At 49.3% G+C, this 14235-nt stretch overlaps 2 protein-coding genes across 2 annotated transcripts in view; both read left to right on the forward strand.

Annotated features, from left to right (window-relative positions):
- The window catches only part of MUC6 (mucin 6, oligomeric mucus/gel-forming), a 33423-nt gene extending 25378 nt beyond the window's left edge, over positions 1-8045 (forward strand). Inside the window, exons 31-35 of the mRNA XM_051966951.1 lie at positions 4679-4951; positions 6335-6825; positions 6957-7108; positions 7241-7607; positions 7842-8045. Of these exons, the coding sequence (XP_051822911.1) occupies positions 4679-4951; positions 6335-6825; positions 6957-7108; positions 7241-7607; positions 7842-8045 (1487 nt within the window). The remainder of the gene's footprint in view (positions 1-4678; positions 4952-6334; positions 6826-6956; positions 7109-7240; positions 7608-7841) is intronic.
- A 213-nt stretch (positions 8046-8258) lies between these two features.
- LOC127541732 (mucin-5AC-like) lies at positions 8259-9785 on the forward strand. Its single transcript, XM_051966952.1, has 2 exons — positions 8259-9306; positions 9576-9785. The coding sequence occupies exons 1-2, from the start codon at positions 8308-8310 to the stop codon at positions 9783-9785; spliced, it is 1209 nt and encodes a 402-aa protein (XP_051822912.1). The 5' UTR covers positions 8259-8307.
- The last annotated feature ends 4450 nt before the right edge of the window (positions 9786-14235 follow it).

Consider the following 14235-nt stretch of genomic DNA (forward strand, 5'->3'; position numbering starts at 1 on the left):
GATCTGGAATCTCAGAGATACCAGAAGCACCAGTTGGGTTAGAATCCCTCCTCAGATAGTACTAGCTGTGTGACCACGCTAGTTCATCTGATTCAGTTTTCCCAACTAAAATGGTCACACATTTTACACTTCCCTAGGGGGTGGGATGAGGAGGGCCCTTTGCATAACCGGGGCTTATTCTCTCATTTCTCGTTCCATCGGCGTAAGGCCAATTCAGCTCAGCGCCTGCTCGGACAGAGTCCTAGAGTCCCCTGGCCTGGAGGCAGGTCTTGTGCCCAGGTCTCTGGCCCATGAGCACTTTGTAAGCCAGAAGGCACTAGAGCATGCTAGCTAGTCTTAGAACTGGCAAGTCCGAGGTGAGCTTCTGCCATTATTATTTTTCAAGGACCATCACATCACACACACACACACACACACACACACACACACACACACACACACACACACATCTAAGGAGAGTCAGCTGGGAGGGCTCCCTTAGGTGCAGAGTACTCTTTGGCAGGTTCTGGGTCACCGACCAACCAGACTGTCACTCCCAGTCACACCTGTACAGCAATTTAAAACTTTCTCACAGAATTTTGGGAAGCCATGGTCAGAAGGGACCTCAAAGACACCCAGACCAAGCCTAACCCTCCACAACAGAGCTGTCGAGCTTCTGCATAAGGATCTTCAGGGAATGAAAGTCCCCTCCCAAGGCAGCCCTCCTAGACAACTCTCAGTTCTAGGCCCTTTTATCCTGCCATTGAACCTAAATTTCCTTTTCAACTTTCCCCCATTGTTCTTGGTTCTAGACTGGATGTAAACAGAATAAGTATGAATCCTCTTCCCCAGGACAGCCTTTCAAGTACTCGATGAAAGCAATCATGACTCATTGACATTACTATTTTTGATGAAATTATTGACTCTTGGATCTGTTCTTTGTCCTACCTATTCTTTAGGATTTTGTTATTTAGTCTCCTGTTAATTTTTAATCTTTGTTTCGTGGCCTTTTATTGAATATAATTTTATTGCATTGTGATCTGCAAAAGGCACACTTAACATTTCTGCATGTCCATGAAGTTTTATTGATTTTATGATTGTTTTATTGATACAGTTGATTTCCGTGAAGATGCCATGGAGGGCTGAGAAACAGGGATATTCCTTTATATTCCTATAACATTCTTAGGAGTTTTCCTGGGGGTTTTCTTTCATGGTCACTGAAAGTCGGGTTCTTTCATTTTCTACTTTCCCCTCTGGTTTTAAGAGATCTGAGCAATTTTTTTTTTCATTATTTCTTCAAATATGATGCCTAGACTCATTTTTTGGTCATGGCTTTAGGATAGTTCCAGTGATTATAGTTATCCTTTGATCTGTTTTCCTGCTCAGTTGTTTGCTATAATTTACATTTTCTTCTAATATTTTTTTCAATTTTTTAAACTTATTTCTTATTGTTTCTTATTGTCTCATGGAGACTTTAGTTTCTATTTGGCCAATTTCAATTTTCAAGGAACTTTATTCTTGGGTAAGGTTTTGTCCCTTTTGTTTCAGGTATTACTTCTGTTTCCAAATCTTTCTTCACTCTCAATTCCTTTCCTTTATTTCCTCTAGCCTTTTCATTTTGTTTATAAAATAATTTTAGCTCTTAAAAAAAAACTCTTGCTTTATCTCTTCCGGGAATTCCAGTAGGTCTCCCTTCTTCTGGGTTTGTTTTAGGATACCCCTCTCACCTTAGTTCTTTATAGTGGGATTATTTTGTTTGTTTGTTTGTATACTCGTTCTTCCAGCTAACTTCCTGACATTAGATTTTACACTGGTACTAGGTTCTGAACACATTTAAAGGAAGTGTGTCAACTGAGCTTTTGTCTTTTGGGGTTCTTCTGATCTTTCTTAAGATATTTAATGTGTTATTTCAGAATCTCAGGGACAGATCAGCGTGGGGATCCGCAAACTTTCAGTGTTCCCAAAATGATGCGATCCAGGGCCAAGTCTTATCCCTGGTCCTTCTAGCCTGAGCTCAGCCAGTTCTTGGTCTGAGTTTAGATCTGCACAACACACCTGTTGACTTGACCCTAGTGAAAAGTTCCAGTAGACTGTTGCTAGATTCACTTGCTATCATCCAGCTAGAAGTTCTACTGGTCCAGTGGGACAGAACTGTAGGCTCCCCTTCTGTCTAGGATTCCTGCCCTGGTTCTTTCTCAGCAGGTTTCAGATAAAGCTGGAAGTTGGAACTGAGACTCCTTTCTGTTTCTGGTGTCAGAGCCACAGAGATGCTGCTCACTGAATACATTGGCCAGGGCCCACAACACTCCTCACCTTGGAATGTTGCCTCAAGACTCAGGCTCCTTCCTCAGTCTACCCTGGATCCATGAGTTAATTCTTATGGATAACAGAGCAGCCAGTTGACATGTTTCCACATTCTCCCTGAGACAGGAATTCCCCTATGTGGATCCAGGGCCTCTTCTTACCCTGATGCACAGACGTAACTCCTGCCCACTAGAATGCTCAGCAAAGCCCTGGTCATACCCTGTCCCTAGTTTCCATGTCCTCACTGTCTTCCTGTGTTGACCTGGACTGAAAAAATGACTCCTGGTGATGTTCTTGGGAAATTCTAGTGGATTTCCTAATCAGGATTCAACCTATTTTCTAATGTCTCTTATATGGGGTGGAGAGGGAGACTGTTGGAGGGGTTGGGTTTACTTTTTCCTGCTACTCCACCATCTTGGCTCCACCCTTCACAGACAAAGTTTCTAAGTAAAGGCCAGAAGGAATGGGGGTAGACCCCAAGCTGAGTTTGCTGGTGCAGGGGACCAGAAGTGATCTCTTGCTTCAAGCAATCACTTGAAAACTGAACCTTACCATTTCCCATAGTCACCATGCCCAAAGGAGGCTTTTCCCACAGGAAGGCAGCGGAAGTTGAGGAGTGTATAAATACAGCCTTCTCCTTCCATAATCAATCTTTGAACCTCATCATTCAATCAGTTCTGAACCAATGGAATTGGGCTGTGCACCAGCCCTCCTCCCTTGATATGGTTCCTAAGAATGAGGGGGTTAAGCACTTGACTGAGTAAATTATCACCCCCAGGTTCCCCTGCTCTATTCCTCTGGTAATTCTGCCTTGAAAAGGCAATATGGTCAATATGGGCTTTGGGAAGCCCTGCTGGCTTTTTCCTTTTCTAGAATCTTTCCAGGAACTGAAGTCACATTCACTGGTTTGCATTGCTCCTTCTCAGATGTGGTAGCACTGCCCCATTTCTTCACAAAGGATCTGAGGAAGCCGCAGATGCATGCCCCACATCTTTCAGTGCCATAGGATAGAGAGCATCAGAGCCTGGGACCTGACATCAAAAAGCACGGGCCATGTTCTCTTCCTGTCTCCTTAGCTTAGTTACCCTGGATAGCTAGATGGCGCAGTGGAGAGATTACTGGGCTTGAAATAAGGAAGTTCAAAGTTCAGATCTGACCTGAGACCCTTCCTAGCCAAGTGATTCTAAGTAAGTCACTTCACGCTGCTTGCCTCAGGTTCCTCGTCTATAAAATGAGCTATAAAATGAGAAAGAAACGGCAAGCAACTCCAGTAATTTTGCCAAGAAAACCCCAAAAGAGATCAGGAAAAGTCAGATAGGACTGAAACAACTGAACAAAAATGACCTTAGTTGCCAATTTTCTGTTCACTACTTTTGTTGTGTCCTCTAAGCATCCCAATAAGCAGGATGGTCTTTTCTCTGCTGTCAGTGGTCCTCGTTCCATCCTTCCAGGTAGGTCTTCTCTGCTCTTGAACCCTCTTTTCTGCAGACTTTCTAGAGAACAAGTAAATAAATGTTGGATGGTTGTTGCTTTCTACATGTTCTTGTGAGTCCCTAAGGTTTCAAGGTTTAGGAATCTGGATGCATCCATACAGGACGCACCTTGACTCCCATCTTCTGTCTGTGCCTGAAGAGTCCTAAGCTCATCGAGAAGCTTCCTGGGCAGACACATCAGTCTCTTGAGATAATACATTTCATCCTTATCAAAATCTTCTCTCTTCTGTGTCCTGAAAATGTCATTCAGGGAGAGTTTTCCAAGACTACCTTGTCCTGAATAATTCCCTGGGGTCTCCAATATCTCCCCTCTGAACTCCCAGAAATCTGCTCTGCCCAAATCCAGGGGGCAAGTCAGACCATGCCCATCTTCCTGTCTTCCACCTCAAATTCTGAGATCTGACATTGAGGAAAGGGCCACAGGAGAGAGCAACCTGGGTTCAAAATCTGCTTCTGATGGGCACTCTACCAGAGCCAAGTCAACGACTTCTAAATGACCTTCAGTGTCCTCAGCAGAAACACGGGACACCACTTGTCATCCTGTCTTTGGTGTTGCCATGAGGGTCAGAGGAGGGGATTATGGCCGGTTCTCGAATTGTCATTGTCTGGGTCCCTGGTGGCCAGATCTCACCCACGAAGGTCCCATGAGAGCAGTGTCCTAGAAACCTAGCAGGGAGACCTGACCCACGCAGGGGCCATGATCATGACTGTGCCCATGTGGACATAGGACACACACCCTCTGTGTGTGTGGGTGGGGGGGGGGGGTGAATGCTAGGCAGGAATCCCCTGGAACTGGGGGGTCTGCACTGGGGAAGGACAGGGGGAGCCTCGGCCATGTCAAGTGCAGGGGGAAGGCAACTGCCCCAGTATAGCCATACTCTGACTGTCCCTGGTTTCCACAGCAATTCCCTGGAGCACCACCATCACAGTGGCAGTCACCTCCTCAGCCCTCTCGGAAACCCCAGGCACCCGCCCACTGGGCTCCACTGTGAGGACTTCACCCATCACAGAGGCCACTTCAGAGAATCCAGGCTCCTTCCCAACAACAACCACACAATCTACAGCGCGATCCACGGCGAGGACCACAGCAACCTCAGGGACGTCGCTGCGGCCCACACTGACCATAGCCACGCCGGCAGGGACTTCAAGAGGGCCAGAATCTCAGCCACATACTGGTAAGTGCTTTTACTGCTGCCACTCATGTCCCTGAAAACTTATCCTGATGGGAATTAAACTGAGGGGCCAGGCAATACTAGTGGCCTGGAGTACCTGGGGGAGGTGGGAAAAGAGGAATGGGGAAGTGTGCTGGAGCGCCCCTCCACCCCCCCGCCGCCCCTGTGGCTGCAGCAGGCCTGAGCCAACTAGCAAAGCATATGGGACTTTGGTTTTTGAATGGTCCATCCAGCATGGCCCAGGCTCCCTCTGTCCTCCAAAATGGGCCATTTCCAGCTCGCTCTGCTCAATATGAAGGAGGGGAACCTGAATTCAGAGCTTACGGTCCATGGTATATCCCAAAATTAGTACTTTGGAAACTCCCTAAGCAAAGCATGGGGTACATGAAAGATGAAAGAGGGGCTAGCTATGTCAGAGGAAGACAAGCTGAGATCATGGAGAGAGCTCCGAAGGATTCTGGGCCCCGGGGGCAAGGACTTAGCCTGCATATACTTCATTATCAAGAAAATTAGGGAGGTCACAAAAGAAGACCCACCAGGGGGCAACAAGGCTTTAAGAAAGCTGAAGGAGGAGGACCAGAGCCTGAGGCATCTCCCAAAGCAGCCTGGAATACTGTGACACCTGAGAGGAGGGGGATTTGTCCAAGGGGAAGGAGGCCCACTGAGGGTCTCTCTTTGGTTAAGAAGATCAATGCATGCAAGAACATGGGAACCAGCACCACAGACAGAGGCACAGTGAGAGACAGACAGTCTTCTATCTGGATGAAAGAACAGGTGGGGAGGGAGTCCTCAGTTAGAAACCTGTGGGAATGGAACAGGTGTGGTGTTCTTCTTTTTATAATATATGATGGTTCTCTCTGAGAGCAGGGTTTTTGGGGAGGTTTTCTGGAGGCAGCCTTAGTTTCAGTTCAAAATAATAATCACCCCAAATGCAGCCAGGTGTTAAAAGTCCAAATCCTGTCCCAGAGTACCTCTGTGTCTCTCCCAGAGTGCTCTCCGCTCAGTCACTCTTCTGAACTAACTCACCTGAAGCTCTAAGAGATTCTTTATATATAATCTCCCAAAAGTTGACTCCTCCTCTGAGGGAGGGATTAAGGGAGGTGTGAACTCACAAAACTACAAAGTTAACTTTGTGAATCTCCCATACTTGTGAACTCTAATGAGCACTTAAATACATTAGTGAGCTAGAGAATTTGCTAAATACCATGCTGAATTAGGCAACTGACTTATGACTTTGTAAGGATTCACTCTAAGGTGTGAACCAATAAGCATTCTATCAATTCCATTGAGTTAACACTAGGATTCTAACATCTCCCTTGAGTTATCACCTTATTTCAAGTTCTGGATTATAAGAAACAGGAAATAAAATCCTTGCTGTTTCCGCAGGGCATTCGGTAACCACAGGAACCCCTGAAAGCAACCAGACAAGGACAACCACGAGAGGTCAGGTAACAAAGACACCAGTTCCATGGCCAGAAGCCAGCAGCACCAGCAAGCCAGAGTCGCCAGGTCCCAGCCCAACATCCCAAAAGAAACCTCACACTACAGAAATGGCCATGGAAATAACGAGCATCCTACAATCTACCACCAACCTGAACAGGCCCACCGCGACAGGAACCACAAACGCCCAAACAACAGGGACTGGCTCCCAAGCTTCACATACAACCACAACATTATCACCCACAACCTCGAGTCAGAGCACAACTCGAGCCTCATCTACTGGTCCCAACACCTCTTCAGTCACTCCACCTAAACACACAACCACTGCACCCCTTTCTAAACCCATCACCACAACTACAAGCACAACTCGCACAACCATTCCCCAAACTGGTTCTGTCCCTACAGGGACCACCATAAAACCCACAGGCCCTAGCACTGCTGGGATAATATCAACCACTGGCACACAATCAGGCACACACACACAGAACAGCACAACCATTCCTTCCTCTTTGCCGACATCCACCACTCTCCCTCACACAACAATGACCTCTTCATCTGTCCCTTCCAGCTCACAAACATCTTCTACTACACTCACCACGGAGACCGTGAAGGGTACCACTGGAACCACACCAACGGGGACACCCTCCCACTCTTCACAAACAACCACAACTTTATCTCCCACAGCCTCGAGTCAGAGCACAACTCGAGCCTCATCTACTGGTCCCAACACTTTTTCAGTCACTCCACCCAAACACACAACCACTTCACCCCTGTCTAGACCCATCACCACAACTACAAGCACAACTCGCACAACCATTCCCCAAACTGGTTCTGTCCCTTCTGTCCCTACAGGGACCACCATAAAACCCACAGGCCCTGGCACTGCTGGGATAATGTCAACCACTGGCACACAATCAGGCACACACACACAGCACAGCACAACCATTCCTTCCTCTTTGCCGACATCCACCACTCTCCCTCACACAACAATGACCACCTCATCTCTCCCTTCCAGCTCACAAACATCTTCTACTACACTCACCACGGCGACCGTGAAGGGTACCATTGGAATTACACCAACGGGGACACCCTCCCACTCTTCACAAACAACCACAACTTTATCACCCACAGCCTCGAGTCAGAGCACAACTCGAGCCTCATCTGCTGGTCCCAACACTTCTTCAGTCACTCCATCCAAACACACAACCACTGCACCCCTGTCTAGACCCATCACCACAACTACAAGCACAACTCGCACAACCATTCCCCAAACTGGTTCTGTCCCTACAGGGACCACCATAAAACCCACAGGACCTGGCACTTCTGGGATAATGTCAACAACTGGCACACAATCAGGCACACACACACAGCACAGCACAACTATTCCTTCCTCTTTCCCGACATCCACCACTCTCCCTCACACAATAATGACCTCCTCTTCTGTCCCTTCCAGCTCCCAAACATCTTCTACTACACTCACCTCGGCCACCGTGAAGGGTACCACTGGATCCACACCAACTGGGACACCCTCTTCACATACAACCACAACTTTATCACCCACAGCCTCGAGTCAGAGCACAACTCGAGCCTCATCTGCTGGTCCCAACACTTCTTCAGTCACTCCATCCAAACACACAACCACTGCACCCCTGTCTAGACCCATCACCACAACTACAAGCACAACTCGCACAACCATTCCCCAAACTGGTTCTGTCCCTACAGGGACAACCATAAAACCCACAGGCCCTGGCACTTCTGGAATAATGTCAACAACTGGCACACAATCAGGCACACACACACAGCACAGCACAACCATTCCTTCCTCTTTCCCGACATCCACCACTCTCCCTCACACAATAATGACCTCCTCATCTGTCCCTTCCAGCTCACAAACATCTTCTACTACACTCACCAGCACCATGAAGAGTTCCACTGGAACCACGCCAACGGGGACACCCTCCCACTCTACACAAACAACCACAACTTTATCTCCTACAGCCTCGAGTCAGAGCACAACTCGAGCCTCATCTACTGGTCCCAACACCTCTTCAGTCACTCCACCTAAACACACAACCACTGCACCCATTTCTAGACCATTCACCACAACTACAAGCACAACTAGCACAACCATTCCCCAAACTGGTTCTGTCCCTACAGGGACCACCATAAAACCTACAGGCCCTAGCACTGCTGGGATAATGTCAACAACTGGCACACAATCAGGCACACACACACAGCACAGCACAACCATGCCTTCCTCTTTCCCGACATCCACCACTCTCCCTCACACAACAATGACCACCTCATCTGTCCCTTCCAGCTCGCAAACATCTTCTACTACACTCACTACGGCGACCGTGAAGGGTACCACTGGAACCACGCCAACGGGGACACCCTCTTCACATACAACCACAACTTTATCACCCACAGCCTCGAGTCAGAGCACAACTCGAGCCTCATCTACTGGTCCCAACACCTCTTCAGTCACTCCACCCAAACACACAACCACTGCACCCCTTTCTAAACCCATCACCACAACTACAAGCACAACTCGCACAACCATTCCCCAAACTGGTTCTGTCCCTATAGGGACCACCATAAAACCCACAGGCCCTGGCACTTCTGGGATAATGTCAACAACTGGAACACAATCAGGCACACACACACAGCACAGCACAACCATGCCTTCCTCTTTGCCGACATCCACCACTCTCCCTCACACAACAATGACCACCTCATCTGTCCCTTCCAGCTCACAAACATCTTCTACTACACTCACCAGCACCATGAAGAGTTCCACTGGAACCACGCCAACGGGGACACCCTCCCACTCTACACAAACAACCACAACTTTATCTCCTACAGCCTCGAGTCAGAGCACAACTCGAGCCTCATCTACTGGTCCCAACATCTCTTCAGTCACTCCACCTAAACACACAACCACTGCACCCATTTCTAGACCCTTCACCACAACTACAAGCACAACTAGCACAACCATTCCCCAAACTGGTTCTGTCCCTACAGGGACCACCATAAAACCTACAGGCCCTAGCACTGCTGGGATAATGTCAACAACTGGCACACAATCAGGCACACACACACAGCACAGCACAACCATGCCTTCCTCTTTGCCGACATCCACCACTCTCCCTCACACAACAATGACCACCTCATCTGTCCCTTCCAGCTCACAAACATCTTCTACTACACTCACCACGGCCACCGTGAAGGGTACCACTGGAACCACACCAACGGGGACACCCTCCCACTCTTCACAAACAACCACAACTTTATCTCCCACAGCCTCGAGTCAGAGCACAACTCGAGCCTCATCTACTGGTCCCAACACTTCTTCAGTCACTCCACCCAAACACACAACCACTTCACCCCTGTCTAGACCCATCACCACAACTACAAGCACAACTCGCACAACCATTCCCCAAACTGGTTCTGTCCCTACAGGGACCACCATAAAACCTACAGGCCCTAGCACTGCTGGGATAATGTCAACAACTGGCACACAATCAGGCACACACACACAGCACAGCACAACCATGCCTTCCTCTTTGCCGACATCCACCACTCTCCCTCACACAACAATGACCACCTCATCTGTCCCTTCCAGCTCCCAAACATCTTCTACTACACTCACCAGCACCATGAAGAGTTCCACTGGAACCACACCAACAGGGACACCCTCCCACTCTACACAAACAACCACAACTTTATCTCCCACAGCCTCGAGTCAGAGCACAACTCGAGCCTCATCTACTGGTCCCAACACCTCTTCAGTCACTCCACCCAAACACACAACCACTGCACCCCTTTCTAAACCCATCACCACAACTACAAGCACAACTCGCACAACCATTCCCCAAACTGGTTCTGTTCCTACAGGGACCACCATAAAACCCACAGGCCCTGGCACTTCTGGGATACTATCAACTACTGGCACACAATCAGGCACACACACACAGCACAGCACAACCATTCCTTCCTCTTTCCCGACATCCACCACTCTCCCTCACACAACAATGACCTCCTCATCTGTCCCTTCCAGCTCACAAACATCTTCTACTACACTCACCACGGCCACCGTGAAGGGTACCACTGGATCCACACCAACTGGGACACCCTCTTCACATACAACCACAACTTTATCACCCACAGCCTCGAGTCAGAGCACAACTCGAGCCTCATCTGCTGGTCCCAACACTTCTTCAGTCACTCCATCCAAACACACAACCACTGCACCCCTGTCTAGACCCATCACCACAACTACAAGCACAACTCGCACAACCATTCCCCAAACTGGTTCTGTCCCTACAGGGACAACCATAAAACCCACAGGCCCTGGCACTTCTGGAATAATGTCAACAACTGGCACACAATCAGGCACACACACACAGCACAGCACAACCATTCCTTCCTCTTTCCCGACATCCACCACTCTCCCTCACACAATAATGACCTCCTCTTCTGTCCCTTCCAGCTCACAAACATCTTCTACTACACTCACCAGCACCATGAAGAGTTCCACTGGAACCACGCCAACGGGGACACCCTCCCACTCTACACAAACAACCACAACTTTATCTCCCACAGCCTCGAGTCAGAGCACAACTCGAGCCTCATCTACTGGTCCCAACACCTCTTCAGTCACTCCACCTAAACACACAACCACTGCACCCATTTCTAGACCATTCACCACAACTACAAGCACAACTAGCACAACCATTCCCCAAACTGGTTCTGTCCCTACAGGGACCACCATAAAACCTACAGGCCCTAGCACTGCTGGGATAATGTCAACAACGGGCACACAATCAGGCACACACACACAGCACAGCACAACCATGCCTTCCTCTTTGCCGACATCCACCACTCTCCCTCACACAACAATGACCACCTCATCTGTCCCTTCCAGCTCGCAAACATCTTCTACTACACTCACTACGGCGACCGTGAAGGGTACCACTGGAACCACGCCAACGGGGACACCCTCTTCACATACAACCACAACTTTATCACCCACAGCCTCGAGTCAGAGCACAACTCGAGCCTCATCTACTGGTCCCAACACCTCTTCAGTCACTCCACCCAAACACACAACCACTGCACCCCTTTCTAAACCCATCACCACAACTACAAGCACAACTCGCACAACCATTCCCCAAACTGGTTCTGTCCCTATAGGGACCACCATAAAACCCACAGGCCCTGGCACTTCTGGGATAATGTCAACAACTGGCACACAATCAGGCACACACACACAGCACAGCACAACCATGCCTTCCTCTTTGCCGACATCCACCACTCTCCCTCACACAACAATGACCACCTCATCTGTCCCTTCCAGCTCACAAACATCTTCTACTACACTCACCAGCACCATGAAGAGTTCCACTGGAACCACGCCAACGGGGACACCCTCCCACTCTACACAAACAACCACAACTTTATCTCCCACAGCCTCGAGTCAGAGCACAACTCGAGCCTCATCTACTGGTCCCAACACCTCTTCAGTCACTCCACCTAAACACACAACCACTTCACCCCTGTCTAGACCCATCACCACAACTACAAGCACAACTCGCACAACCATTCCCCAAACTGGTTCTGTCCCTACAGGGACCACCATAAAACCTACAGGCCCTAGCACTGCTGGATAATGTCAACAACTGGCACACAATCAGGCACACACACACAGCACAGCACAACCATGCCTTCCTCTTTCCGACATCCACCACTCTCCCTCACACAACAATGACCACCTCATCTGTCCCTTCCAGCTCACAAACATCTTCTACTACACTCACCACAGCCACCGTGAAGGTACCACTGGATCCACACCAACGGGGACACCCTCCCACTCTTCACAAACAACCACAACTTTATCTCCACAGCCTCGAGTCAGAGCACAACTCGAGCCTCATCTACTGGTCCCAACACTTCTTCAGTCACTCCACCAAACACACAACCACTGCACCCCTTTCTAGACCCATCACCACAACTACAAGCACAACTCGCACAACCATTCCCCAAACTGGTTCTGTCCCTACAGGGACCACCATAAAACCTACAGGCCCTAGCACTGCTGGGATAATGTCAACAACTGGCACACAATCAGGCACACACACACAGCACAGCACAACCATGCCTTCCTCTTTGCCGACATCCACCACTCTCCCTCACACAACAATGACCACCTCATCTGTCCCTTCCAGCTCACAAACATCTTCTACTACACTCACCACGGCACCGTGAAGGGTACCACTGGAACCACGCCAACGGGGACACCCTCCCACTCTACACAAACAACCACAACTTTATCTCCCACAGCCTCGAGTCAGAGCACAACTCGAGCCTCATCTACTGGTCCCAACACCTCTTCAGTCACTCCACCAAACACACAACCACTGCACCCATTTCTAGACCCTTCACCACAACTACAAGCACAACTCGCACAACCATTCCCCAAACTGGTTCTGTCCCTACAGGGACCACCATAAAACCTACAGGCCCTAGCACTGCTGGGATAATGTCAACAACGGGCACACAATCAGGCACACACACACAGCACAGCACAACCATGCCTTCCTCTTTGCCGACATCCACCACTCTCCCTCACACAACAATGACCTCTTCCTCTGTCCCTTCCAGCTCCAAACATCTTCTACTACACTCACAGCACCATGAAGAGTTCCACTGGAACCACACCAACAGGGACACCCTCCCACTCTACACAAACAACCACAACTTTATCTCCCACAGCCTCGAGTCAGAGCACAACTCGAGCCTCATCTACTGGTCCCAACACCTCTTCAGTCACTCCACCTAAACACACAACCACTGCACCCCTTTCTAGACCCATCACCACAACTACAAGCACAACTCGCACAACCATTCCCCAAACTGGTTCTGTCCCTACAGGGACCACCATAAAACCACAGGCCCTGGCACTTCTGGGATAATGTCAACAACTGGCACACAATCAGGCACACACACAGCACAGCACAACCATTCCTTCCTCTTTGCCGACATCCACCACTCTCCCTCACACAACAATGACCTCTTCCTCTGTCCCTTCCAGCTCGCAAACATCTTCTACTACACTCACCACGGCGACCGTGAAGGGTACCACTGGAACCACGCCAACGGGGACACCCTCTTCACATACAACCACAACTTTATCTCCCACAGCCTCGAGTCAGAGCACAACTCGAGCCTCATCTACTGGTCCCAACACTCTTCAGTCACTCCACCAAACACACAACCACTGCACCTCTGTCTAGACCCATCACCACAACTACAAGCACAACTAGCACAACCATTCCCCAAACTGGTTCTGTCCCTACAGGGACCACCATAAAACCTACAGGCCCTAGCACTGCTGGGATAATGTCAACAACTGGCACACAATCAGGCACACACACACAGCACAGCACAACCATTCCTTCCTCTTTGCCGACATCCACCACTCTCCCTCACACAACAATGACCACCTCATCTATCCCTTCCAGCTCACAAACATCTTCTACTACACTCACCAGCACCATGAAGAGTTCCACTGGAACCACACCAACGGGGACACCCTCGCACTCTTCACAAACAACCACAACTTTATCTCCCACAGCCTCGAGTCAGAGCACAACTCGAGCCTCATCTACTGGTCCCAACACCTCTTCAGTCACTCCACCTAAACACACAACCACTGCACCCCTTTCTAGACCCATCACCACAACTACAAGCACAACTCGCACAACCATTCCCCAAACTGATTCTGTCCCTACAGGGACCACCATAAAACCTACAGGCCCTAGCACTGCTGGGATAATGTCAACAAC

The sequence above is a fragment of the Antechinus flavipes genome, chromosome 6, assembly GCF_016432865.1.
Source record: "Antechinus flavipes isolate AdamAnt ecotype Samford, QLD, Australia chromosome 6, AdamAnt_v2, whole genome shotgun sequence".
Lineage (NCBI taxonomy): Eukaryota > Metazoa > Chordata > Mammalia > Dasyuromorphia > Dasyuridae > Antechinus > Antechinus flavipes.